The sequence below is a fragment of the Canis lupus genome, chromosome 14 (genome assembly GCF_048164855.1).
Source record: "Canis lupus baileyi chromosome 14, mCanLup2.hap1, whole genome shotgun sequence".
In the NCBI taxonomy this organism is placed as follows: Eukaryota; Metazoa; Chordata; class Mammalia; order Carnivora; family Canidae; genus Canis; species Canis lupus.
The window spans coordinates 42,686,822-42,714,297 of record NC_132851.1 but is presented as its reverse complement, the minus strand read 5'-3'; the positions used below and the strand labels follow the sequence as shown (position 1 = coordinate 42,714,297).

Genomic DNA, 27,476 nt, shown 5'->3' with positions numbered 1-27,476 from the left:
CTGCCCAAGTTCCTGACACTGTCCTCTGGGGAAGGGGGCCTGGGGATGCACTTCAGGAGCTGGGAGGAGGCTGGATCCTCTACTTCTTCCCACATACAGGAGCTGGGGACTCTGTAAGATTTCTCCTATAAAATGAGCACAAGAGGGTCGCCTGGTGGCTCAGTGTCGGGGCCTCTGCCTCTGTCTCAGATCCTGACCCTGGAGCCCTGGGTTTCAGGCCCATGACCGACCCCCCACACGGAGCCCGCCTCTGTCTGTCCCTCGTCGATAAAGAAAACAATATCTGGATGGAAAAGATAGAAAATGACTATGAGACCTTTTGATTCTCTTAGATTCCAACAGGAAGCAAAAGACCCAAACGACTCCTGGACAGTAAAGCGGCTTTAATATCACAACATTGAAATCTTCCATTTATGAGTTAAGACCATGACATATCATCCTCCCAATAGAAGAGGCGGGAGGAAGTGGTGTCGCACAGACGGGCCCCGTCCCCTTGAGGCCCCTGCACCTCGGCTCAGGCCTGAGGGTGACTGCGGCCGGCTCCTCCTGTCTGGTGGCCGGCTCGGGGCTCCAGCTGGCAGGACAGGGTGTAGCTGAGGACAGAGGGACACGTGTGAGTTGAGCAGGAGCTTCAGGTCCGGAGTCTCCCCTGGGATTTCCAAGGAGCTGGAGCCTGGAGCCCCAGCAGCAGGGCTGGAGGCCGCCCCGGGAGCCAAAGGAGAAGGATCCCTGAGGGGCCCCTGAGCAGGCCGCCCTCCCGCCCTCAGCCCTGGGGGCCTCACCTCTCCTCCTCGCTGAGCCACGTCCCAGACTGGAACCAGGCCCGGAACGGCTGCTCGGGCTCGATGCGGTACCGATCCGCGGCCACCTGGAGCAGCAGGATCTCGGTCAGGACTCGGTACTCCTGGGCCCGGAGAGAGGACGGGGGCATGAGGAGCCTGGGGGCGGCGAGGCCTTCGGGGGCTGCGCCCGGGGACAGGGGCCCGGGGCTGGTCTCTGACACGTGGCGACCCCCCATCCTGCACACTCCTCCCGTCCCAGCTGGTTCTCAGAGGGGAGCCCACCCGGCCCAGCCCCGGCCAGGTGTCCCTGATGGCCGCGCCTCTGGCCTGGCCAACTGCGGGGACTTTCCCTTTCTCAGGGAACCGTCCCCGACAATGTGACAATGAGGGGATGGAGGCCCGGCGTGGTGCTCCCGGGGACCCCTCTGACAGCCCCAGCCTCCCCCTCCGTGCGGGAGCTCAGAGAGAGCCTCACCTTGTTCTTCTTCCGGTGGTTGACCTCATTGCCCTGGAAAGCAGACAAGCACAGTCCATCGGGGAGAGGCCTCGGGTGCTACTGGGTGCCGCTACCCACCCCCACTCACGCCCTAGGGCCAGGCACACAGGGGCCAGGACACCCCGGTGACAGGCCTGCGATCCAGGCCAGGCCCCGGGTCCAGGGAAAGGAGACCTGGCGGGGAGGGAACGGATCTGGCGTCCCGGAGCACAGGAGGGGAGGCCAAAGCCTCAGGTGGGCAGGAGATGCGAGGCTCGCTAAGGGCCCGCTCAGGCCGGGGACCCTGACGTCACTCGGCCCCCACAGGCTGAGGCCCACCCAGCCTGACCTCGGCCGCTTGGCATTCGGGCCGCACACTCGATCTCGGGACCCGTGACCTAGGTGCAGCCTCCCTCACTCCTCCCAGCCCTGGGCCCTGGACCCGCCCTCCCAGGGCAGCGGGGAGCCTTTCAGGAGGGGAGACTTGCCAAGGACGGAGAGCTCGGGGCTCGGCTCAGGGGCCCTGTGCTCCCCCACATCAGGACTCTGGCCCCCCGTCCCAGCCCCGGGCCCACGCACCTCCAGGTACTCCTCCATGGCAGTATCCAGCATGAAGAGCTCGGTGAGGAAGGAGCCCAGGAAGGGGACGACACCCTGTGTCGGGGCGGGGAAGGAATGAGGCCCTGCTCTCGGGTCCCCGGGGTCCCTCCCTGGGACAGGTCAGCACCCCGGCCCGCCCGCCCCAGCTCCCACGTGGTGCACACCAGGACCCTTGGGGCCTCCCCTGGGCTCCCCCCCTCACCCTCCCACAACACCAGAGTCCTCCTAAGCGCGTCAAGGGCGAGCTGTAGGACATCGGGGTGTAGGTGCTCCGGGCCCTGCCCCCACTGACACATTGTTTCCAGCTGTATAGACCCTCCTCCGGGTCACCTCGAAAGAAGGGTTGTCGAAGCTGTGGCTACGGGAGGCAGAGCTGGAGTTGGACGGCCCCACCTGCCTTGATTTGGGGCCTTCCAGCTCTCCGGGGAGAACCCTCTCCTCTGGGCTCGAGGCCACGGATCCGGGGCTCGCTCACCTGCTGCTGCTGCCGCCTCTTCCATGCTGTCTGCATGTTGATCCCCAGGGCTCCAAGCTTAGCCGGCCGGTCCTGTAGGGCCAAGGACAAGTTCCTCAAGACCGTGATCACCTCGGGCCACTACTCCCACCAAACTTTCTTTTTTCTTTTCTTTTTATGTATATATTTATTTCTAATGCTGTTCATTTTGCCAACATATAGAATAACACCCAGTGCTCATGCCATCAGGTGCCCCTCCCAGTGCCCGTCACCCAGGCGCCCCCACACCCCGCCCACCTCCCCTTCCACCACCCATCTTTGACCTCACACCCTGGACATCGACCAGAAGCAGAGGGTAGCCGCGACGTCCTCCTTCAGCCTCCCGTGAGGGATTCCAGAACAACCTCAGCTCCAGCATTCACTCCCTGTGTGACCTGGAGCTTGCAGCCTGGCCTCCCTGAGCCTGGTTCCTCACTGGGAAAGGGGCGAATTCCAGCTCCCTCCCTCGGTCTCCCGAGGACCCAGGGTCCTATTCCTACCATCCCCGTTGGGGCCCTCATCCCATTCAAACCCCTCGCTGGGCGCAGGCCTGTCCTCTGGGCTCTCCAGTTCGGGAGAGGCCCCCATCGGGACCGGCTGGCGACAGGGAGCGCGAGGGTCCAGCTCAGGGATCCTGGTTGAGCAGCAGCTGCTTTTCCACCCCTGGTGGATTTTCACCCCAGGCTGCGTCCACGTTCATGCCAAAGGCTTCACTCGCCGAAGGAATGCTCCGGGCCAGTCCCTAATTCAGTCACGTAGGACACCGTTGCTCCCACGCCGCCTCTCTTTCTATCCCAACACCTCCCATACTACCTTGAGAAGCAGGTTCCTGCTCTGGGGATTGTCCTGGGAGCACAGTTTTTCAAATGCTTGAATCTTCTTCCTGAGGAGAGAGAAAGAAGGCAGGACGGATGTTGGAACACTAGGGTCGGGTTGAGGGCAGACCCTGTGATCTGAGACCTCGAAGGAGTTCAACTGCTGGATCAGGGTTTCCTTGGGTTCCTCTGAGCACTCAGGTCGTTGAAGGACACGGGAGGGAGCTCTTTGGAGGGTCATCCGGTGCATCCGATGCCCTATTAATTGAACAGCTCTGCTTTGGTCAGTTTTGGTTTCAATTGCGAAGAGACTCTAGTTGCTGTCATGTTCGCATCCAAAACCTTGTACCTCAGCTCAGCCCAGACTCCCCAAATGGGGACCTTTGGAGGCATGGTGGCCTCTTGGCCAGGAAGCCTGAGAAAATCCCCTGCCCGCCTGCCCACCCACATCCTGTTGTCATGGATTCCTGCCTCCTAGGAAGTCCAGGGTGACCGAGGAAGCCAGAAAGGACAGGCCTATGGGACATCTCTCATCGTTCATGGTCCTTCTGGAGCAAGGACCCCTCACCTGGAAACTTTGGCCCATGTGTTCTTCAGGCGGTGAATTGAGACACTCTGCAGAGCCGAGAGGATGGCGTGCAGGGAGGAGTAGTTCCGTAAGGTTCGGCAGGCCTGGGGAGGAAGAGCATGAGCTGTCAGGTGGCCAGCAGGAGCCCTGTGTGCTGGAGAGCTGCACTCTGCTCAGTGTCAGTCTCCTCTCCTGCATGAGACGGATGTGCAGGGGCCTACAGAAGGGCGCATGGAGGACCCCCCGAGGAGCCCTGCTGGGGAGAGGCGGCATTTCCCTTCCCTCCAAGGAAAGAGTCATGTGGGAACTGAGCATCCCAACATCAGGCCATGCAAGGGATGGGCAGCATGTTCCCGGGAAGAAGAACTCAGAGCAGAGACTTCAGCCTTGAGGAATGATCAAGGGAAGAGCAGTTGCCAGGCTCAGAAGAGCAGGTCAGCCGGGCCTCCCGTAGGCTGACCTTGGCCACCTTGATCCAGTGCTCCACCACCTCCGCCCTGTCCCGGGCCGTCATGCGTGCGTTGCCAAGGCAGGTGGTGATGACGCAGTTGGCCACGTTGTTGAACTGGGTGACGGTGGCACTGACTGTGCATGTCCGGTGCTCATATCCAGGCTCATTTCTCTTGGACCAGATGGAGCCCAGGCACTGTTGGGGCTGCACCTTCTTGAAAAGATCCTAGAGAATAGGGGGACGCTCGCTCACACAGCCATTGCACATGCAGGATTCATGTCCTACATAGGGGTCCCCTGTCAGAGCCGGGGCTCAGCCAGCACAGAAAGTGGCCTGACCCAGTTAGAGTCCCTGGACTGCCCTCCATTGCTCTTCCCTGAGGGAGCCCAGTGCAGGATGAACGAGGAGCAGGTACTGCCAGGGGGTGGTAGGGGGGCAGGTGGGCTCTGTACCCTGATCATCCCCACTAACTTCAAGTTACAGGTGGCAGTTTAAGGGGGATCCTCAGGGGGCATCTTCCCCTCCCAGTGTTCATGCCCTGGCCCTCCTCCCCTCTCAGCAGCACATTCTCACAGAGTAGGGGACAGCCACACATTTGTCTGCCTCCCTGAACTTCGGTTTCCATTAGATGCCTAATAAGTGTGGGGTGCTCGGCCTCCAAGGCAGGTGCGTGGTGAGTCGTGGGCTCGGCCGCACACAGTGAGTTGCCCCCGCTGCCCGCCCAGGACCAGGGCCTGCCCCTTTACGTATCAGTTCTGGCTCATGTAATCGACACAGGGACTCTGGGTCAGTCCATCCCATGGTCTAGCTCCACAGTCTGCAGCTGGACAGTGAGAGCAAGGGTTTGAGGAACTGGACAGGGTGAGGTGGTTGGTAAGGGATGGAGCTGAGATCTGGACCCCGACCACACAAGTGCGCATCAGGGAAAGGCAGGACTGGGGCAGATGACAGCAGGAAGCAAGCCTGCCCCGGCCCCCCGGCCTGGGCGCCCCGCTGCTCACCGCGTCTATGGAGGTCAACTGCTCTGCCACCAGCTTGGGAGGGAAGGCCATGAGCCCAGGCTGCTCCTCATGCCGCTGGTGCGCGGGGGTTCCCCAGTGGCAGGTGGCCTCTGGGGCTGGAGGTGGCTCCGTCTTTGTGCTTAGGGAAGGAGTGTCAGGCCCCACGAAGGCTGGTGGTGGAACTGACTGCAGTTCAGGACCCGGTACGCGTGAGGAAGGCACCAGCTCTTGTTTCAGGTCTGGAGGAGCCGACGGAGGAGACGCCGGAAGGAGCCGTGGAGCTGGCACTGGGACAGGATAAGGAGAAATGTTTGTCCACAGGGCTGACTTGCCCCATGTCCTTCCAGAAACAGGGCAGAGTCCATGGCCGATAGAGAAACACGCAGCCCCTGAACCCCATCCCAGATAGTCTGCCCAGCTTGCAATCCCCCTTACCCTCTGACTCTGCGTCTGCCTCCGTGAGCTGCAGAAGTTGCCGTGGCATCACGATAATGGGGGCATGGCAATACAGGGCATACAGGTTTGCCTGCACCCAGGACTCCTGTACATCGAAGCAGGCCCGGTGCAGGGACGGCCAGGTGTCCTGCAGATTGCGGTCAGGCCAGGTCCCCGAGATGGGAGAGAGGGTGCTGGGGAGAGTCAGGTGCGGAGCCGCATCAGAGCATGGCCTTTCATGCCATGTGGTACTCGCATAGCACCATTCTTTGTGTAGGGGTCCCCGAGAATGTCCTCAGCATGACTTCCAACCCCCCTGTCGCTGGCCTTGCAGTAGATGACCTGGTCATCCAGAAAACCTGTCTGAGTCTGGTGTTTCTACTTCTTCTCTCTTCTCAATGGCCAAGGGCCTCCTCTACTGCATCCTCCACGCACACCGGATTTGGGGCTTAGGTTTGTGGCAGATTGGTGAGTGGTCTGCTCGCCAAAGCTTCTGTTCTTGGCCCCAGTGGTGTATGGGGTGGTCACTCACCTAGAGAATTGCTGGCCCAGGACTCGTTGGGCTGTGGTGAACACTTGGTAGAGACAAGAAAGGACTGGGTTGATGATGAGGCTTCTGTCCTGGAAGGATGGCACCAAGGACTGTAGAAAATCATCCATTCTCCCTTCTCTGAGCGTCAGCATGGTCCTGGCCTCACTCACGGATAGGGTTGATTGCTTTTCACACCAGAGACACAAGGAGGGGCACTGTAGTCAGCCTCCAAACCGGGAACCACTGGGAAGATCAAGGTCTGGCGCCCCGCCCACAGACTCCCAACCCCTCAGAAAGTTGCACAGGACAAGGGACTCGAGTGCCCACACAGAAAAAGGTTCGAGGCTTCAAAGTACCACTGGTTTTAGAGAAGACATGGTAAAGCATTGGCCACTTCAACACGTTCTGTTAGCCGAGCAACAACAGCATTCCTCTCAACTACTAGCTCTTACGAAGACCAGGATGCCACAGAGTCTTCAGTTACATCCCAACTGCCACGAGAACACAGAGGCCTAGACCCTCAAATGCTGTTCAAGTTCATATACATTGTGGGTGAGAAGAGACCAGAGCGTGGGCTGCATGGGGTTTCCCTTAAGCGAATGTGGCTTCGGCTGTCCCTGACCTAGGAGGAAGGCTCAAGGGAAAATTCCCTTCTCCTGCAGGGCCCAAGGGTGTCAGTTTTTTCTAGAGTAGGCTCTGGGCATGCCCTGATCCTCTCTGCGTGTGGATTGACCATGAATGGGGGCCTGCTCTCACTGCAGGCCTTTAATGGATGTGGTTGGTGGCCTGATCCCCTTCTGCTTGTCAGGGGAGATGGAGGAGTTGAACTCTTGGATGAGCACCTCATCCAAGCGTTCCTGGGTGGATCATTCCAAAAAGAGCCAGCTACTGGTGCCAGGAGGCATCAGAGGCCTTCCCCCTCATCTGGGGTTCCAGGTTATGGCAGGTCTAGCAACCCAAACAGTCTGTGGGGACACATAAGGTGCTCCTTCCAGGACTGCAGAGATGGCAAGAGAATGGCATTAGGTCAAAGGCCAGGGCCTTGAGAGTCTGAATGCCTGTGGCAGACGGCCCCATTGATGGAGGCCTACGAAGATCTATCAGGATACAGCTCATGAGCTGTTGGGCCTACAATGATCTGATGTGTTCTGAGAGACGACATGTTATTGAGAAACATATAGGGAGAAACTATGTAAACATTCGATATGAAAACATATAGGATGGCTTCATCCCGCCCTTGCTTTTGTGTTAAATCACCCTCCTTAGTGTGATGATTTGGAAGGGCTCAGAGAAGGTCGGCAGGGACGGTGGAGCTGGCTTCTCCAAAGCATATCTGGGACTAGTAGGTGAAATAATAAAAACAGAAGACAGAAGATACTCTACATAGAAAACCCAAAAGCCTCCACCTCAAGATTGCTAGAACTCATACAGCAATTTGGTAGCGTGGCAGGGTACAAAATCAATGCCCAGAAATCAGTGGCATTTCTCTACACTACCAATGAGACTGAAGAAAGTGAACTTAAGGAGTCAATCCCATTTGCAATTGCACCCAAAAGCATAAGATACCTAGGAATAAACCTAACTAAAGAGGTAAAGGATCTATACCCTAAAAACTACAGAACGCATCTGAAGGAAATAGAGGACGACACAAAGAGATGGAAAAATATTCCATGCTCATGGATTGGCAGAATTGATATTGTGAAAATGTCCATGTTACCCAGGGCAATTTACACGTTTAATGCAATCCCTATCAAAATACCGTGGCCTTTCTTCAGAGAGTTAGAACAAATTATTTTAAGGTTTGTGTGCAATCCGAAAAGACAGGGGAATCGCCAGGGGAATTTTAAAAAAGAAAACCATATCTGGGGGCATCACAATGCCAGATTTCAGGGTGTACTACAAAGCTGTGGTCATCAAGACAGTGTGGTCCTGGCACAGAAACAGACACATAGATCAATGGAACAGAATAGAGAACCCAGAAGTGGACCCTGAACTTTACGGTCAACTAATATTCGATAAGGAGGAAAGACGATCCACTGGAAGAAAGACAGTCTCTTCAATAAATGGTGCTGGGAAAATTGGACATCCACATGCAGAAGAATGAAACTAGACCACTCTCTTGCAGCAGACACAAAATTGAACTCAAAATGGATGAAAGATCTAAATGTGAGACAAGATTCCATCAAAATCCTAGAGGAGAACACAGGCAACACCCTTTTTGAACTCGGCCACAGTAACTTCTTGCAAGGTACATCCACGAAGGCAAAAGAAACAAAAGCAAACGTGAACTATTGGGACTTCATCAAGATAAGAAGCTTTTGCACAGCAAAGGATACAGTCAACAATACTCAAAGACAACCTACAGAGTGGGAGAAGAGATTTGCAAATGACGTATCAGATCAAGGGCTAGTTTCCAAGATCTATAAAGAACTTATTCAACTCAACAGCAAAGAAACAAACAATCCAATCATGAAATGGGCAAAAGACATGAAGAGAAATCTCACAGAGGAAGACACAGACGTGGCCAACACGCACATGAGAAAATGCTCTGCATCACTTGCCACCAGGGAAATACAAATCAAAGCCACAATGAGATACCACCTCGCCCCAGTGAGAATGGGGAAAATTCACAAAGCAGGAAACCACAAATGTTGGAGAGGATGTGGAGAAAAGGGAACCCTCTTACACTGTTGGTGGGAATGTGACCTGGTGCCGCCACTCTGGAAAAGTGTGTGGAGGTTCCTCAAAGAGTTAAAAACAGACCTGCCCTACGACCCTGCAATTGCAGTGTTGGGGATTTACCCCAAAGATACAGATGCAGTGAGACGCCTGGACACTTGCACCCTAATGTTCACAGCAACAATGTCCACAATAGCCAAACTGTGGAAGGAGCCTCAGTGTCCATCGAAAGATGAACGGATAAAGAAGCTGTGGTTTATGTATACAATGGAATATTCCTCAGCCATTAGAAATGACAAATACCCATCATTTGCTTCGACGTGGATGGAACTGGAGGGTATTATGCTGAGTGAAGTAAGTCAGTCGGAGAAGGACAAACAGTGTATGTTCTCATCCATTTGGGGAATATAAATAATAGTGAAAGGGAATATAAGGGAAGGGAGAAGAAATGTGTGGGAAATATCAGAAAGGGAGACAGAACACGAAGACTCCTAACTCTGGGAAAAGAGCTAGGGGTGGTGGAAGGGGAGGAGGGCAGGGGGTGTGGGTGAGTGGGTGACGGGCACTGAGGGGGGCACTCGACGGATGAGCACTGGGTGTTATTCTGTATGTTGGCAAACTGAACACCAATAAAAACAACTTTATTATAAAAAAAAAAACAGAAGTAGAATGCAAAGATCCTCATGGCTTTGGGAAAACAAAACAAAACAAAGCCCTCCAATTCCTCAAAACATGAACTATATCCTGCACCACTCCAACACAGGTGAAGAGTGTCCTCCCACATCCCACGTAGCTGGAGGCTAGGCGTAGAGGTTCAGATCTCTCTGCGGTTGGGCCTGTGGGACACTCATGTGGACACACTAGGGGAGGGCCCCAGCTTTCTCTCCTCATTTGTGTGGGGGCCATATTTCTGGGGTGAGCCCTCTTCCGTTTCTTACCTCAGAGCAGAACCGATCCCTGTTTGTCGGGAGCACCAGATCATTGTCTAGGGAGCTGGAATAGTTGAAGCCAGAGACCATCTCTTCCAAGACCTCCTGGGTGCAGCTCTGCAAATAGAGTGCCCCGTAAATACAGGGCCAAGAGACCTTAGGGTCCTCCCGCGACATCACCCCCAGGGGACACCTTCATTAGAAACCACGTTCTCCTGTTCAGGCCAGAGGGGCAGCTGTGGAGACATCTGGCAAGGAGGAAGCCAGATGAAAGAGGCTCTTGGGCTCATGACTCCCATACTGGGAGTTGAGCTTGGTCCCCAGGACTCCCCTTCTCATCTGCCTGCTATGGCCTGGGGTCTGAACATCAAAGGTGTGTCAGGCTGCCAACAGCTGGCAGCTGGTTTGTGCCCAGAAGGGCATGTTCCTCTCCTCGGTCCCCTCTACACTCGCACACACACATACACACACACACCCAGACACACTCACACACGCATAAACACACAGACACACACACAAGGAGGTGGCAGAGGTGGGAGCCCGCTCAGCTGAGATCACAGTGTGCCTGCTCTCCAGTGGCCTCCCCAGGTTGCCTTGTTGTACCTGTTGAGGTCTCCTGCCACATAAGCAGAAACGTCGGAGAAGAGGGCCGAGCTGACGTCGACAGCTACGTGAACATCTCTCACTCTGGACTCTCCAGAGCCCAGAGCAACTCAAAGTAGGACAACAGCAAGAGGACATCTTGTTCTCTCAACCGTCTCCAGTAAAGTGAGCGGTTGTGGAATGCAGGTGCCTGGTCACCAGAGTTCCAAATCAGTTGCAGGCCTGTCACCAAGGAAGTGACATCACTTTTTCAAGATACTGGGACCTGGGCCCCTTCCTCCAGTCAGCCCTATCCAGAGCCCCTTCTTGGCAGATGAATGCTTACCCCATGCCATCCCCTTAGCTTTACATCATGTGCCAAGAAATGCCATAGACACAACCCACTGAACATGCAATGAGGTCTACCCGTGAGGACACGGAGCTGAATTCAGACCTTTATTTCTGAGTTTTCTCAGTGCTATGTCATACCTAACCCACTGGGTCTCTCAAATAGTTCACAGTTTCCCAACCTGCACTGTGGAGATCAGCCTGGAATCTCCTAGAATCTACTTCCTAGGCACATCACCAGGGGTCTATGCATGATATTTATAAGGCGTGTGGGCTGGTACCCAGTGTATCTGAAGCACAGATATACGGATGGAAGATTGACCAGAAGGGGTGGGATGAGCCATGGAGCACCGCTTGGCAGAGGCCTGGGCTCCAGCAATGGAATATCACAATAGCAGGTTCCTCTGGCCTCATTTCGATGGGCGCACCACGATGTGGTGGTAACGCTCCAGGAGCCAGACAGGGTCTGAGGCTAGGACTTCCAGTACTATGTTGACTAGCAGTGGTGAGAGTGGACATCCCTGTCTCATTCCTGGTCTTAGGGGAAAGGCTCCCAGTGCTTCCCCATTGAGAATGATATTTGCTGTGGGCTCTTGGTAGATGGCTCTTAAGAGTTAAGGAGTGTCCCCACCGTCCCTACACTCTGAAGAGTTTTCATCAGGAATGGAGGCGGTATTTTGTCAAATGCTTTCTCTGCATCTATGGAGAAGATCCCATGGTTCTTGTTTTTTCTCTTGCTGATATGACCAATCACATTGATTGCTTTAGAGTGTTGAACCAGCCTTGCATCCCGGGCATAAATCCCACTTGGTCATGGTGAACAATCCTCTTAATGTCGCATTGGATCCTATTGGCTAGTATCTTGTTGAGAATGTTTCCCTCCATGTTCATCGGGGATATGGGTCTATAATTCTCCTTTCTGCTGGGTTCGTTGTCTAGTTTTGGAATCAAGGCGATGCTGGCCTCAGAGAACGAGTTTGGAAGTACCCCGTCTCTTTCTATCATTCCGCACGGCTTTAGTAGAATAGGTATGGTTTCTCCTTTCACGTTTGACAGAATTCCCCAGGGAAGCCCTCTGGCCTTGGACTTTTGTGTCTTGGGAGGTTTTTGATGACGGCTTCAATTTCCTCCCTGGTTATTGGCCTGTCAGGTTTTCTATTTCTTTCTGTTCCAGTTTTGGTCGTTTGTGGTTTCCCAGAAATGCGTCTATTTCTTCTATATTGTCTAATTTATTGGTGTATTGCTGCTCATGATATGTTTTTTAAAATGGTTTGTGTTTCCTTGGTGTTGGTGGTCATCTCTCCTTTGTCATTCATGATTTCATTAATTCGTGGCTTTTCTCTCTTCTTTTTAATAAGGCTGGCTCATGGTTTATCTATGTTCTTAATTTTTTCAAAGAACCAACTCCTTGTTTTGTTGATCTGTTCCACAGGTCTTCTGGTCTCTATTTCATTAAGTTCTGGTCGAATCTTTATTAACACTCTTCTTCTGCTGGGTGTAGTTTCTATTTGCTTTTTTGTCTCCAGCTCCTTTCCATGCAAGGTTAGCTTTTGTACTTGAGTGCTTTCCAGTTTTTGGATGGATGCTTGCATTGCGATGTATTTGCCCCTCAGGCTGCTTTTGCTGTATCCCAAAGATTGTGACCGGTTGTATCTTCATTCTCATTGGCTTCCGTGAATCTTTTTAGTTCTTCTCCAATTTCCTGCTTGAGCCTTCCATCTTTCAGCAGGATGGTCCTTAACCTCCCCGTGTTTGAAATCCTTCCAAACTTCTTCTTGTGATTTAGTTCTAATTTCAAAGCATTATGGTGCCAAAATAGGCAGGGGACGATCCCAATCTTTTGGTATCGGTTCAGGCCTGATTTGTGACCCAGTATGTGGTCTATTCTGGAGAAAGTTCCATGCGCAGTTGAGAAAAATGTGTATTCAGTTAGTCTGATGTAAATTTCTGCAAATATCTGTGAAATCCATCTCGTCCGGTCTATCATTTAAAGCTCTGGTTTCTTTGGAGATGTTGTGCTTACAAGATCTGTGGATCGTAGAAAGCGCTACATTCAAGTCACCAAGAGTAAGTGTATCGTTATCTCAGTATGTCTTAACTTTGGTTACTAACTGGCTGATATACTTGGCAGCACCCACATTCGGGGCATAAATATTGATGATTGTTAGGTCTCCTTGTTGGGTCGATCCTTTAAGTATGATATAGTGTCCCTCTTCATCTCTTCCTACAGTCTTGGGGTTAAACTTTAGTTTATCTGATATAAGGATGGCTACCCCTGCTTACTTTTGAGGACCATTTGAATGGTACATGGTTCTTCACCCATTCATTTTCAGGCTGTAGGTGTTTGCCCCAAATGAGTCTCATGGATCCCTGGGTGGCTCAGCAGTTTGGCACCTGCCTTTGGCCTAGGGCGCGATCCTGGATTCCCGGGATCGAGTCCCACGTCCGGCTCCTGGCCTGGAGCCTGCTTCTCTCTCCTCCTGTGTCTCTGCCTCTCTCTCTCTCTCTATGTCCATCATCAATCAATCAATCTTAAAAAAATAAAAATGAAATGAGTCTCTTGTAGACAGCAAATAGGTAGGTCTTGCTTTTTCATCCAGTCTGAAACCCTGCACCTTTTGATGGGCTCATTAAGTCCATTCCCGTTCAGAGTTAGTATTGAAAGATAGGAATTTAGTGTCATCATGATACCTATGCAGTCCCTGTTTTTGTGGATTGTTTCCTTGGACCTCCTCTTTCTATTACAGAGTCCCCCTTTGTATTTCTTGCAGAGCCGGCTTGGTGGTCACATATTCTTTCAGTTCCTGCCTATCTTGGAAGCTCTTGATCTCTCCTTCTATTCTGGATGAGAGCCGTGCTGGATAGAGTAATCTCGGCTGCAGGTTCATCTCATTTAGGATCCTGAATGCATCCTGCCGGCCCTTTCTGGCCTGTCAGGTCTCTCTGGAGAGGTCTGCTGTTAATCTCATATTTCTACCCATAAAAGTCAGAGATCTCTTGTCTCTTGCTGCTTTAAGTATCTTCTCTTTCTCTTTGGAATTTGCAAGTTTCAGTATTCAATGTCGAGGTGTTGACTGGTTTTTATTCCTTTTGGGGGGGAATCTCTCCATTTCCTGGATCTGAATGCCTGTTTCCCTTCCCAAGTGAGGAAAGTTCTGAGCTAGGATTTGTTCAAATGCATGTCTGGACCTCTGTCCCTTGCGGCGCCCTCGGGAACCCCCAGGAAATGGAGATTTTTCCTTCTGAGGCTGTCATTTTTTTCCCTTCACCGATCCTCATGATCTTTTAAATGTTTTTATCTTTTTTTCTCAGTTTCCCTCTTTGCCTTCAACTTGTCTTCTATGTCTCTCACTCGTTCTTCTACCTCATGAACCCTCGTCTTTAGGACCTCTAGTTTGGATTGCATCTCATTTAACTGATTTCTAATTTCTGCCTGGTGACCTCTAAAATCTGCAGTCATGAAGTCTCTTGAATCCTTTCCGCTTTTTTCTAGAGACACCAGTAGCTTTATAATTGTGCTTCTGAATTGGCTTTCTGACGTTGAATTGTAATCCAAATTCTGTAACTCAGTGAGAAAGAGGAATGTTCCTGAGTCTCACTTTTGAGGTTAGTTTTTCCTTCAGTCATTTTGCTCAGTGCAGAGTGGCCAGAAACAAGTTGTATTGGGAAAAGGAGAAAAGAGCAGAAAAAAAGGAAAGAAGAAGAAGAGGGAGGAGGAGGAGGGGGAGGAAGAGGAGGAGGACGAGGAGGAGAAGAGAAAAAACGGAGGGGAAGCAAACAGAAAACCAAAAGCCAGGGGGCGTATCCTCTGAATCTATGTACTGTAACCCCCTCGACTTCCCCTGGACCTTTGCAGTGCTGTTTGAGCAATAACAGGCTTTTCTGCTGTCCTTCTAGGTGGTCTTCTGGTGGCAGGTCCTGCTGTGCTGTTCCTAAGGAATGAGAACCTGGGGGAGCTGCGCAGGCCCCTGCCAGGTGCACGGCAAAGTGGGAGCTGTTCATCCTGTGAGGTCCCTGCTCATCCCAGGTACAAGGTGACCCCAGGAGGAACCACTGTGGCGGCAGCCGGCTCCCCAGCCCTGGAGTCAGCTCCCGCAGTAGCTACCTCAGCTCCCAGTCTCCAGGGGCCTGGATGCTCCGGGGGCAGGGCCGTGGACCTGCACAACTTGGATCCCCCTGGGCAGGAACATCCTCCTCTCCTGGGCCTTTGGGCTTTGCCTGTCCCGGGTGGAAGCCAGGTCCTGGGCTGTGCCCCTAGTACCCTGGGCGCTGGGACCTGCGTTGCTGGAATCCGCACTCGGGGCCCTGGGGCCCCCTGCAGCCCTTTAGGCATCTTGGCCGCGGGGTGGGGGCTCCCCCTGGGCGCAGGTGCTCTGTTAGTGCCCCCGGGAGACTGAGGGCCTCCCCACCCTCCTGGGATCCTGCCAAACTCATTGGAACTCATGCTCCTCGGGGGCGGGGGGGCTCTCCTGCCCTGGGGGCCTCGCCCTGGAGCCTCAGCCTGGTTCTTCGGGGGGCCTCCCCTTGTTGGCTTTTTTATTTGTTTACTTTTTCCCCATCTTCCGACCTTCAGAGAAGCGCCAACTCTTCTCACTGCGGCCTTCCAGCTACTCTCTATTTAAATCTCAGGCCGAATTCATAGGTTTTCAGGATGATGCTAAAGTTATCTAGGTAAGTTGGGGGGGGCAGGTGACCTGCAGACCCTCTTCTTCCACCCCCTTGCCCCCTGCCCCGTTCGTATGGTAATTGATAGGAATATATTTATTGCCATTTGATCCTTCAGGTCATCAGCTTGGTGGCATTGCCCTCACGGAAGTCCCTGAATGCTCTTCTCTCATTCATCATCTATCAACGATCCAGACAGCAAAGGCTCATGAGCCCCCATGACATAACCGAAGTATAAGACCTAAGGGGTCAGGCTCAGTTAGCGATTCCAGACAAGACAGTCTAAGTGTGTACACTGAGCCTGAGTGTGCAAGCTGCTGAATGTCTGGGACCACGGACATCAGAACAACAAAGACCTGTCTCGCAGGGAGATTGTGTGGGTTTCTGCGGCCGAACCATTATTCTGGCAAGGGGGAGCCGATGTCTGACCCATCAGGTCCCAGCAGGGAAGAGCGGCCACTAGGCCCTCGACCAAGAAACTGGGGCCATCAGGGAATTGCTGCTTTCAAGAGAGCTGCCCAGGGAGGTACAGGGAGGCAGGAGATCTTAGCTCAGGAGTCAGCACAGGAGTTCATGGAACCTGGCCCAGGTGTGGCCTTCATGTACACAAATATCTCTCCCCCTCATGCACACCAAGAGGGAAAAGGACGTCAGAGATCACTGTCAAGGACCCAGGAGGATTCCAGGCTTGGTCAGGGGTGAAGTTGGAACCCAAGAGCGAGACTGAGGATGGAAGCCGTGCCTGCCCTGAGGTCATCCACTAATGATCTTCCCCTGGCCTCATGCCGTCCATGTGCAGCACAGGGTCTCTTTACGTGTGTGCCCACTTTGGTGTTGATGCAATTGCAGAGGTTGACCTAGACGACTCCACGCTCCGAATAATGGGAATGGCAAACCCGAAACCCAAGCCAAAAGAATCCACATCAGAAGAAGTGGCAAGACAAAGTCCTCCTTCCTTGAAAGTGTACAAAGGGAGCCCCTGTCCTGGGCAGGAGAGGGTCCTGGCGGGCGGTCCCCTTCAGGACCCCCAGGTCAGGGGTGTTGCTGTTCCTGGGGAAGTCCCTGCACCCTCTGAATATCAGCAGCTCTGAGGGGTGTCTCTGCTGTCTGCCCAAGTTCCTGACACTGTCCTCTGGGGAAGGGGGCCTGGGGATGCACTTCAGGAGCTGGGAGGAGGCTGGATCCTCTACTTCTTCCCACATACAGGAGCTGGGGACTCTGTAAGATTTCTCCTATAAAATGAGCACAAGAGGGTCGCCTGGTGGCTCAGTGTCGGGGCCTCTGCCTCTGTCTCAGATCCTGACCCTGGAGCCCTGGGTTTCAGGCCCATGACCGACCCCCCACACGGAGCCCGCCTCTGTCTGTCCCTCGTCAATAAAGAAAACAATATCTGGATGGAAAAGATAGAAAATGACTATGAGACCTTTTGATTCTCTTAGATTCCAACAGGAAGCAAAAGACCCAAACGACTCCTGGACAGTAAAGCGGCTTTAATATCACAACATTGAAATCTTCCATTTATGAGTTAAGACCATGACATATCATCCTCCCAATAGAAGAGGCGGGAGGAAGTGGTGTCGCACAGACGGGCCCCGTCCCCTTGAGGCCCCTGCACCTCGGCTCAGGCCTGAGGGTGACTGCGGCCGGCTCCTCCTGTCTGGTGGCCGGCTCGGGGCTCCAGCTGGCAGGACAGGGTGTAGCTGAGGACAGAGGGACACGTGTGAGTTGAGCAGGAGCTTCAGGTCCGGAGTCTCCCCTGGGATTTCCAAGGAGCTGGAGCCTGGAGCCCCAGCAGCAGGGCTGGAGGCCGCCCCGGGAGCCAAAGGAGAAGGATCCCTGAGGGGCCCCTGAGCAGGCCGCCCTCCCGCCCTCAGCCCTGGGGGCCTCACCTCTCCTCCTCGCTGAGCCACGTCCCAGACTGGAACCAGGCCCGGAACGGCTGCTCGGGCTCGATGCGGTACCGATCCGCGGCCACCTGGAGCAGCAGGATCTCGGTCAGGACTCGGTACTCCTGGGCCCGGAGAGAGGACGGGGGCATGAGGAGCCTGGGGGCGGCGAGGCCTTCGGGGGCTGCGCCCGGGGACAGGGGCCCGGGGCTGGTCTCTGACACGTGGCGACCCCCCATCCTGCACACTCCTCCCGTCCCAGCTGGTTCTCAGAGGGGAGCCCACCCGGCCCAGCCCTGGCCAGGTGTCCCTGATGGCCGCGCCTCTGGCCTGGCCAACTGCGGGGACTTTCCCTTTCTCAGGGAACCGTCCCCCACAATGTGACAATGAGGGGATGGAGGCCCGGCGTGGTGCTCCCGGGGACCCCTCTGACAGCCCCAGCCTCCCCCTCCGTGCGGGAGCTCAGAGAGAGCCTCACCTTGTTCTTCTTCCGGTGGTTGACCTCATTGCCCTGGAAAGCAGACAAGCACAGTCCATCGGGGAGAGGCCTCGGGTGCTACTGGGTGCCGCTACCCACCCCCACTCACGCCCTAGGGCCAGGCACACAGGGGCCAGGACACCCCGGTGACAGGCCTGCGATCCAGGCCAGGCCCCGGGTCCAGGGAAAGGAGACCTGGCGGGGAGGGAGCGGATCTGGCGTCCCGGAGCACAGGAGGGGAGGCCAAAGCCTCAGGTGGGCAGGAGATGCGAGGCTCGCTAAGGGCCCGCTCAGGCCGGGGACCCTGACGTCACTCGGCCCCCACAGGCTGAGGCCCACCCAGCCTGACCTCGGCCGCTTGGCATTCGGGCCGCAGACTCGATCTCGGGACCCGTGACCTAGGTGCAGCCTCCCTCACTCCTCCCAGCCCTGGGCCCTGGACCCGCGCTCCCAGGGCAGCGGGGAGCCTTTCAGGAGGGGAGACTTGCCAAGGACGGAGAGCTCGGGGCTCGGCTCAGGGGCCCTGTGCTCCCCCACATCAGGACTCTGGCCCCCCGTCCCAGCCCCGGGCCCACGCACCTCCAGGTACTCCTCCATGGCAGTATCCAGCATGAAGAGCTCGGTGAGGAAGGAGCCCAGGAAGGGGACGACACCCTGTGTCGGGGCGGGGAAGGAATGAGGCCCTGCTCTCGGGTCCCCGGGGTCCCTCCCTGGGACAGGTCAGCACCCCGGCCCGCCCGCCCCAGCTCCCACGTGGTGCACACCAGGACCCTTGGGGCCTCCCCTGGGCTCCCCCCCTCACCCTCCCACAACACCAGAGTCCTCCTAAGCGCGTCAAGGGCGAGCTGTAGGACATCGGGGTGTAGGTGCTCCGGGCCCTGCCCCCACAGACACATTGTTTCCAGCTGTATAGACCCTCCTCCGGGTCACCTCGAAAGAAGGGTTGTCGAAGCTGTGGCTACGGGAGGCAGAGCTGGAGTCGGAAGGCCCCACCTGCCTTGATTTGGGGCCTTCCAGCTCTCCGGGGAGAACCCTCTCCTCTGGGCTCGAGGCCACGGATCCGGGGCTCGCTCACCTGCTGCTGCTGCCGCCTCTTCCATGCTGTCTGCATGTTGATCCCCAGGGCTCCAAGCTTAGCCGGCCGGTCCTGTAGGGCCAAGGACAAGTTCCTCAAGACCGTGATCACCTCGGGCCACTACTCCCACCAAACTTTCTTTTTTCTTTTCTTTTTATGTATATATTTATTTCTAATGCTGTTCATTTTGCCAACATATAGAATAACACCCAGTGCTCATGCCATCAGGTGCCCCTCCCAGTGCCCATCACCCAGTCGCCCCCACACCGCGCCCACCTCCCCTTCCACCACCCATCTTTGACCTCACACCCTGGACATCGACCAGAAGCAGAGGGTAGCCGCGACGTCCTCCTTCAGCCTCCCGTGAGGGATTCCAGAACAACCTCAGCTCCAGCATTCACTCCCTGTGTGACCTGGAGCTTGCAGCCTGGCCTCCCTGAGCCTGGTTCCTCACTGGGAAAGGGGCGAATTCCAGCTCCCTCCCTCGGTCTCCCAGTGCCCAGGATCCTGTTCCTACCATCACCTTTGGGGCCCTCATCCCATTCAAACCCCTCGCTGGGCGCAGGCCTGTCCTCTGGGCTCTCCAGTTCGGGAGAGGCCCCCATCGAGACCGGCTGGTGACAGGGAGCGCGAGGGTCCAGCTCAGGGATCCTGGTTGAGCAGCAGCTGCTTTTCCACCCCTGGTGGATTTTCACCCCAGGCTGCGTCCACGTTCATGCCAAAGGCTTCACTCGCCGAAGGAATGCTCCGGGCCAGTCCCTAATTCAGTCACGTAGGACACCGTTGCTCCCACGCCGCCTCTCTTTCTATCCCAACACCTCCCATACTACCTTGAGAAGCAGGTTCCTGCTCTGGGGATTGTCCTGGGAGCACAGTTTTTCAAATGCTTGAATCTTCTTCCTGAGGAGAGAGAAAGAAGGCAGGACGGATGTTGGAACACTAGGGTCGGGTTGAGGGCAGACCCTGTGATCTGAGACCTCGAAGGAGTTCAACTGCTGGATCAGGGTTTCCTTGGGTTCCTCTGAGCACTCAGGTCGTTGAAGGACACGGGAGGGAGCTCTTTGGAGGGTCATCCGGTGCATCCGATGCCCTATTAATTGAACAGCTCTGCTTTGGTCAGTTTTGGTTTCAATTGCGAAGAGACTCTAGTTGCTGTCATGTTCGCATCCAAAACCTTGTACCTCAGCTCAGCCCAGACTCCCCAAATGGGGACCTTTGGAGGCATGGTGGCCTCTTGGCCAGGAAGCCTGAGAAAATCCCCTGCCCGCCTGCCCACCCACATCCTGTTGTCATGGATTCCTGCCTCCTAGGAAGTCCAGGGTGACCGAGGAAGCCAGAAAGGACAGGCCTATGGGACATCTCTCATCGTTCATGGTCCTTCTGGAGCAAGGACCCCTCACCTGGAAACTTTGGCCCATGTGTTCTTCAGGCGGTGAATTGAGACACTCTGCAGAGCCGAGAGGATGGCGTGCAGGGAGGAGTAGTTCCGTAAGGTTCGGCAGGCCTGGGGAGGAAGAGCATGAGCTGTCAGGTGGCCAGCAGGAGCCCTGTGTGCTGGAGAGCTGCACTCTGCTCAGTGTCAGTCTCCTCTCCTGCATGAGACGGATGTGCAGGGGCCTACAGAAGGGCGCATGGAGGACCCCCCGAGGAGCCCTGCTGGGGAGAGGCGGCATTTCCCTTCCCTCCAAGGAAAGAGTCATGTGGGAACTGAGCATCCCAACATCAGGCCATGCAAGGGATGGGCAGCATGTTCCCGGGAAGAAGAACTCAGAGCAGAGACTTCAGCCTTGAGGAATGATCAAGGGAAGAGCAGTTGCCAGGCTCAGAAGAGCAGGTCAGCCGGGCCTCCCGTAGGCTGACCTTGGCCACCTTGATCCAGTGCTCCACCACCTCCGCCCTGTCCCGGGCCGTCATGCGTGCGTTGCCAAGGCAGGTGGTGATGACGCAGTTGGCCACGTTGTTGAACTGGGTGACGGTGGCACTGACTGTGCATGTCCGGTGCTCATATCCAGGCTCATTTCTCTTGGACCAGATGGAGCCCAGGCACTGTTGGGGCTGCACCTTCTTGAAAAGATCCTAGAGAATAGGGGGACGCTCGCTCACACAGCCATTGCACATGCAGGATTCATGTCCTACATAGGGGTCCCCTGTCAGAGCCGGGGCTCAGCCAGCACAGAAAGTGGCCTGACCCAGTTAGAGTCCCTGGACTGCCCTCCATTGCTCTTCCCTGAGGGAGCCCAGTGCAGGATGAACGAGGAGCAGGTACTGCCAGGGGGTGGTAGGGGGGCAGGTGGGCTCTGTACCCTGATCATCCCCACTAACTTCAAGTTACAGGTGGCAGTTTAAGGGGGATCCTCAGGGGGCATCTTCCCCTCCCACTGTTCATGCCCTGGCCCTCCTCCTCTCTCAACAGCACATTCTCACAGAGTGGGGGGCAGCCACACATTTGTCTGCCTCCCTGAACTTCGGTTTCCATTAGATGCCTAATAAGTGTGGGGTGCTCGGCCTCCAAGGCAGGTGCGTGGTGAGTCGTGGGCTCGGCCGCACACAGTGAGTTGCCCCCGCTGCCCGCCCAGGACCAGGGCCTGCCCCTTTATGTATCAGTTCTGGCTCATGTAATCGACACAGGGACTCTGGGTCAGTCCATCCCATGGTCTAGCTCCACAGTCTGCAGCTGGACAGTGAGAGCAAGGGTTTGAGGAGCTGGACAGGGTGAGGTGGTTGGTAAGGGATGGAGCTGAGATCTGGACCCCGACCACACAAGTGCGCATCAGGGAAAGGCAGGACTGGGGCAGATAATAGCAGGAAGCAAGCCTGCCCCGGGCCCCGGCCTGGGCGCCCCGCTGCTCACCGCGTCTATGGAGGTCAACTGCTCTGCCACCAGCTTGGGAGGGAAGGCCATGAGCCCAGGCTGCTCCTCATGCCGCTGGTGCGCGGGGGTTCCCCAGTGGCAGGTGGCCTCTGGGGCTGGAGGTGGCTCCGTCTTTGTGCTTAGGGAAGGAGTGTCAGTCCCCACGAAGGCTGGTGGTGGAACTGACTGCAGTTCAGGACCCGGTACGCGTGAGGAAGGCACCAGCTCTTGTTTCAGGTCTGGAGGAGCCGACGGAGGAGACGCCGGAAGGAGCCGTGGAGCTGGCACTGGGACAGGATAAGGAGAAATGTTTGTCCACAGGGCTGACTTGCCCCATGTCCTTCCAGAAACAGGGCAGAGTCCATGGCCGATAGAGAAACACGCAGCCCCTGAACCCCATCCCAGATAGTCTGCCCAGCTTGCAATCCCCCTTACCCTCTGACTCTGCGTCTGCCTCCGTGAGCTGCAGAAGTTGCCGTGGCATCACGATAATGGGGGCATGGCAATACAGGGCATACAGGTTTGCCTGCACCCAGGACTCCTGTACATCGAAGCAGGCCCGGTGCAGGGACGGCCAGGTGTCCTGCAGATTGCGGTCAGGCCAGGTCCCCGAGATGGGAGAGAGGGTGCTGGGGAGAGTCAGGTGCGGAGCCGCATCAGAGCATGGCCTTTCATGCCATGTGGTACTCGCATAGCACCATTCTTTGTGTAGGGGTCCCCGAGAATGTCCTCAGCATGACTTCCAACCCCCCTGTCGCTGGCCTTGCAGTAGATGACCTGGTCATCCAGAAAACCTGTCTGAGTCTGGTGTTTCTACTTCTTCTCTCTTCTCAATGGCCAAGGGCCTCCTCTACTGCATCCTCCACGCACACCGGATTTGGGGCTTAGGTTTGTGGCAGATTGGTGAGTGGTCTGCTCGCCAAAGCTTCTGTTCTTGGCCCCAGTGGTGTATGGGGTGGTCACTCACCTAGAGAATTGCTGGCCCAGGACTCGTTGGGCTGTGGTGAACACTTGGTAGAGACAAGAAAGGACTGGGTTGATGATGAGGCTTCTGTCCTGGAAGGATGGCACCAAGGACTGTAGAAAATCATCCATTCTCCCTTCTCTGAGCGTCAGCATGGTCCTGGCCTCACTCACGGATAGGGTTGATTGCTTTTCACACCAGAGACACAAGGAGGGGCACTGTAGTCAGCCTCCAAACCGGGAACCACTGGGAAGATCAAGGTCTGGCGCCCCGCCCACAGACTCCCAACCCCTCAGAAAGTTGCACAGGACAAGGGACTCGAGTGCCCACACAGAAAAAGGTTCGAGGCTTCAAAGTACCACTGGTTTTAGAGAAGACGTGGTAAAGCATTGGCCACTTCAACACGTTCTGTTAGCCGAGCAACAACAGCATTCCTCTCAACTACTAGCTCTTACGAAGACCAGGATGCCACAGAGTCTTCAGTTACATCCCAACTGCCACGAGAACACAGAGGCCTAGACTCTCAAATGCTGTTCACGTTCATATACATTGCGGGTGAGAAGAGACCAGAGCGTGGGCTGCATGGGGTTTCCCTTAAGCGGATGTGGCTTCGGCTGTCCCTGACCTAGGAGGAAGGCTCAAGGGAAAATTCCCTTCTCCTGCAGGGCCCAAGGGTGTCAGTTTTTTCTAGAGTAGGCTCTGGGCATGCCCTGATCCTCTCTGCGTGTGGATTGACCATGAATGGGGGCCTGCTCTCACTGCAGGCCTTTAATGGATGTGGTTGGTGGCCTGATCCCCTTCTGCTTGTCAGGGGAGATGGAGGAGTTGAACTCTTGGATGAGCACCTCATCCAAGCGTTCCTGGGTGGATCATTCCAAAAAGAGCCAGCTACTGGTGCCAGGAGGCATCAGAGGCCTTCCCCCTCATCTGGGGTTCCAGGTTATGGCAGGTCTAGCAACCCAAACAGTCTGTGGGGACACATAAGGTGCTCCTTGCAGGACTGCAGAGATGGCAAGAGAATGGCATTAGGTCAAAGGCCAGGGCCTTGAGAGTCTGAATGCCTGTGGCAGACGGCCCCATTGATGGAGGACTACGAAGATCTATCAGGATACAGCTCATGAGCTGTTGGGCCTACAATGATCTGATATGTTCTGAGAGACGACATGTTATTGAGAAACATATAGGGAGAAACTATGTAAACATTTCATATAAAACATATAGGATGACTTCATCCCGCCCTTGCTTTTGTGTTAAATCACCCTCCTTAGTGTGATGATTTGGAAGGGCTCAGAGAAGGTCGGCAGGGACGGTGGAGATGGCTTCTCCAAAGCATATCTGGGACTAGTAGGTGAAATAATAAAAACAGAAGACAGAAGATACTCTACATAGAAAACCCAAAAGCCTCCACCTCAAGATTGCTAGAACTCATACAGCAATTTGGTAGCGTGGCAGGGTACAAAATCAATGCCCAGAAATCAGTGGCATTTCTCTACACTACCAATGAGACTGAAGAAAGTGAACTTAAGGAGTCAATCCCATTTACAATTGCACTCAAAAACATAAGATACCTAGGAATAAACCTAACTAAAGAGGTAAAGGATCTATACCCTAAAAACTACAGAACACATCTGAAGGAAATAGAGGAAGACACAAAGAGATGGAAAAATATTCCATGCTCATGGATTGGCAGAACTGATATTGTGAAAATGTCCATGTTACCCAGGGCAATGTACACGTTTAATGCAATCCCTATCAAAATACCGTGGCCTTTCTTCAGAGAGTTAGAACAAATTATTTTAAGGTTTGTGTGCAATCCGAAAAGACAGGGGAATCGCCAGGGGAATTTTAAAAAAGAAAACCATAGCTGGGGGCATCACAATGCCAGATTTCAGGGTGTACTACAAAGCTGTGGTCATCAAGACAGTGTGGTCCTGGCACAGAAACAGACACATAGATCAATGGAACAGAATAGAGAACCCAGAAGTGGACCCTGAACTTTACGGTCAACTAATATTCGATAAGGTGGAAAGACGATCCACTGGAAGAAAGACAGTCTCTTCAATAAATGGTGCTGGGAAAATTGGACATCCAAATGCAGAAGAATGAAACTAGACCACTCTCTTGCAGCAGACACAAAATTGAACTCAAAATGGATGAAAGATCTAAATGTGAGACAAGATTCCATCAAAATCCTAGAGGAGAACACAGGCAACACCCTTTTTGAACTCGGCCACAGTAACTTCTTGCAAGATACATCCACGAAGGCCAAAGAAATAAAAGCAAACATGAACTATTGGGACTTCATCAAGATAAGAAGCTTTTGCACAGCAAAGGATACAGTCAACAATACTCAAAGACAACCTACAGAGTGGGAGAAGAGATTTGCAAATGACGTATCAGATCAAGGGCTAGTTTCCTAGATCTATAAAGAACTTATTCAACTCAACAGCAAAGAAACAAACAATCCAATCATGAAATGGGCAAAAGACATGAAGAGAAATCTCACAGAGGAAGACACAGACGTGGCCAACACGCACATGAGAAAATGCTCTGCATCACTTGCCATCAGGGAAATACAAATCAAAACCACAATGAGATCCCACCTCACACCAGTGAGAATGGGGCAAATTAACAAGGCAGGAAACCACAAATGTTGGAGAGGATGTGGAGAAAAGGGAACCCTCTTACACTGTTGGTGGGAATGTGACCTGGTGCCGCCACTCTGGAAAAGTGTGTGGAGGTTCCTCAAAGAGTTAAAAACAGACCTGCCCTACGACCCTGCAATTGCAGTGTTGGGGATTTACCCCAAAGATACAGATGCAGTGAGACACCTGGACACTTGCACCCTAATGTTCACAGCAACAATGTCCACAATAGCCAAACTGTGGAAGGAGCCTCAGTGTCCATCGAAAGATGAACGGATAAAGAAGCTGTGGTTTATGTATACAATGGAATATTCCTCAGCCATTAGAAATGACAAATACCCATCATTTGCTTCGACGTGGATGGAACTGGAGGGTATTAGCTGAGTGAAGTAAGTCAGTCGGAGAAGGACAAACAGTGTATGTTCTCATCCATTTGGGGAATATAAATAATAGTGAAAGGGAATATAAGGGAAGGGAGAAGAAATGTGTGGGAAATATCAGAAAGGGAGACAGAACACGAAGACTCCTAACTCTGGGAAAAGAGCTAGGGGTGGTGGAAGGGGAGGAGGGCAGGGGGTGTGGGTGAGTGGGTGACGGTCACTGAGGGGGGCACTCGACGGGATGAGCACTGGGTGTTATTCTGTATGTTGGCAAACTGAACACCAATAAAAACAACTTTATTATAAAAAAAAACAGAAGTAGAATGCAAAGATCCTCATGGCTTTGGGAAAACAAAACAAAACAAAGCCCTCCAGTTCCTCAAAACATGAACTATATCCTGCACCACTCCAACACAGGTGAAGAGTGTCCTCCCACATCCCACGTAGCTGGAGGCTAGGCGTAGAGGTTCAGATCTCTCTGCGGTTGGGCCTGTGGGACACTCATGTGGACACACTAGGGGAGGGCCCCAGCTTTCTCTCCTCATTCGTGTGGGGGCCATATTTCTGGGGTGAGCCCTCTTCCGTTTCTCACCTCAGAGCAGCACCGATCCCTGTTTGTCGGGAGCACCAGATCATTGTCTAGGGAGCTGGAATAGTTGAAGCCAGAGACCATCTCTTCCAAGACCTCCTGGGTGCAGCTCTGCAAATAGAGTGCCCCGTAAATACAGGGCCAAGAGACCTTAGGGTCCTCCCGCGACATCACCCCCAGGGGACACCTGCATTAGAAACCACGTTCTCCTGTTCAGGCCAGAGGGGCAGCTGTGGAGACATCTGGCAAGGAGGAAGCCAGATGAAAGAGGCTCTTGGGCTCATGACTCCCATACTGGGAGTTGAGCTTGGTCCCCAGGACCCCCCTTCTCATCTGCCTGCTATGGCCTGGGGTCTGAACATCAAAGGTGTGTCAGGCTGCCAACAGCTGGCAGCTGCTTTGTGCCCAGAAGGGCATGTTCCTCTCCTCGGTCCCCTCTACACTCGCACACACACATACACACACACACCCAGACACACTCACACACGCATAAACACACAGAGACACACACAAGGAGGTGGCAGAGGTGGGAGCCCGCTCAGCTGAGATCACAGTGTGCCTGCTCTCCAGTGGCCTCCCCAGGTTGCCTTGTTGTACCTGTTGAGGTCTCCTGCCACATAAGCAGAAACGTCGGAGAAGAGGGCCGAGCTGACGTCGACAGCTACGTGAACATCTCTCACTCTGGACTCTCCAGAGCCCAGAGCAACTCAAAGTAGGACAACAGCAAGAGGACATCTTGTTCTCTCAACCGTCTCCAGTAAAGTGAGCGGTTGTGGAATGCAGGTGCCTGGTCACCAGAGTTCCAAATCAGTTGCAGGCCTGTCACCAAGGAAGTGACATCACTTTTTCAAGATACTGGGTCCTGGGCCCCTTCCTCCAGTCAGCCCTATCCAGAGCCCCTTCTTGGCAGATGAATGCTTACCCCATGCCATCCCCTTAGCTTTACATCATGTGCCAAGAAATGCCATAGACACAACCCACTGAACATGCAATGAGGTCTACCCGTGAGGACACGGAGCTGAATTCAGACCTTTATTTCTGAGTTTTCTCAGTGCTATGTCATACCTAACACACTGGGTCTCTCAAATAGTTCACAGTTTCCCAACCTGCACTGCGGAGATCAGCCTGGAATCTCCTAGAATCTACTTCCTAGGCACATCACCAGGGGTCTATGCATGATATTTATAAGGCGTGTGGGTTGGTACCCAGTGTATCTGAAGCACAGATGTACGGATGGAAGATTGACCAGAAGG

General features: G+C 54.2%; 4 protein-coding genes and 1 long non-coding RNA gene across 9 annotated transcripts; 1 reads left to right on the top strand and 4 right to left on the bottom strand.

Annotated features, from left to right (window-relative positions):
• Positions 1 to 368: 368 nt before the first annotated feature.
• On the bottom strand, positions 369 to 3,134 carry LOC140604007 (ral guanine nucleotide dissociation stimulator-like). 2 transcript variants are annotated; one of them, XM_072774865.1, is made up of 7 exons: positions 2,642 to 3,134; positions 2,333 to 2,404; positions 2,150 to 2,215; positions 1,837 to 1,911; positions 1,258 to 1,290; positions 783 to 904; positions 369 to 593 (listed from the first exon to the last, which is right to left on the bottom strand). In XM_072774865.1, the coding sequence occupies exons 1-7, from the start codon at positions 2,648 to 2,650 to the stop codon at positions 515 to 517; spliced, it is 456 nt and encodes a 151-aa protein (XP_072630966.1). In that variant the 5' UTR covers positions 2,651 to 3,134; the 3' UTR covers positions 369 to 514. The 2 variants fall into 2 exon arrangements, with proteins under 2 accessions (XP_072630966.1, XP_072630967.1); XM_072774866.1 differs by lacking the exons at positions 2,150 to 2,215; positions 2,642 to 3,134 and having other exon boundaries at positions 2,333 to 2,588.
• Positions 3,135 to 3,729: 595 nt separating this feature from the next.
• Positions 3,730 to 10,551, bottom strand: LOC140604006 (ral guanine nucleotide dissociation stimulator-like). The gene is made up of 7 exons (XM_072774864.1): positions 10,364 to 10,551; positions 9,770 to 9,877; positions 6,153 to 6,337; positions 5,621 to 5,814; positions 5,186 to 5,472; positions 4,194 to 4,409; positions 3,730 to 3,837 (listed from the first exon to the last, which is right to left on the bottom strand). Exons 1-7 carry the CDS (start codon positions 10,499 to 10,501, stop codon positions 3,730 to 3,732), a joined length of 1,236 nt encoding a protein of 411 aa, XP_072630965.1. The 5' UTR covers positions 10,502 to 10,551.
• A 4,059-nt stretch (positions 10,552 to 14,610) lies between these two features.
• On the top strand, positions 14,611 to 17,085 carry LOC140604005 (uncharacterized). Its single transcript, XR_012007049.1, has 3 exons — positions 14,611 to 14,717; positions 15,264 to 15,361; positions 15,474 to 17,085. It is a non-coding gene; the product is annotated as an uncharacterized lncRNA (long non-coding RNA).
• Positions 16,831 to 19,291, bottom strand: LOC140604004 (ral guanine nucleotide dissociation stimulator-like). Of its 4 annotated transcripts, none has more exons than XM_072774859.1 (7): positions 19,104 to 19,291; positions 18,795 to 18,866; positions 18,612 to 18,677; positions 18,299 to 18,373; positions 17,720 to 17,752; positions 17,245 to 17,366; positions 16,831 to 17,055 (listed from the first exon to the last, which is right to left on the bottom strand). In XM_072774859.1, the coding sequence occupies exons 1-7, from the start codon at positions 19,110 to 19,112 to the stop codon at positions 16,977 to 16,979; spliced, it is 456 nt and encodes a 151-aa protein (XP_072630960.1). In that variant the 5' UTR covers positions 19,113 to 19,291; the 3' UTR covers positions 16,831 to 16,976. The 4 variants fall into 4 exon arrangements, with proteins under 4 accessions (XP_072630960.1, XP_072630961.1, XP_072630962.1 ...); XM_072774860.1 differs by having other exon boundaries at positions 19,097 to 19,289; XM_072774861.1 differs by lacking the exon at positions 18,612 to 18,677 and having other exon boundaries at positions 19,104 to 19,288.
• Positions 19,292 to 19,394: 103 nt separating this feature from the next.
• Positions 19,395 to 27,008, bottom strand: LOC140604003 (ral guanine nucleotide dissociation stimulator-like). The gene is made up of 8 exons (XM_072774858.1): positions 26,821 to 27,008; positions 26,227 to 26,334; positions 22,613 to 22,797; positions 22,081 to 22,274; positions 21,646 to 21,932; positions 20,655 to 20,870; positions 20,195 to 20,298; positions 19,395 to 19,694 (listed from the first exon to the last, which is right to left on the bottom strand). Exons 1-8 carry the CDS (start codon positions 26,956 to 26,958, stop codon positions 19,601 to 19,603), a joined length of 1,326 nt encoding a protein of 441 aa, XP_072630959.1. The 5' UTR covers positions 26,959 to 27,008; the 3' UTR covers positions 19,395 to 19,600.
• Positions 27,009 to 27,476: the final 468 nt, after the last annotated feature.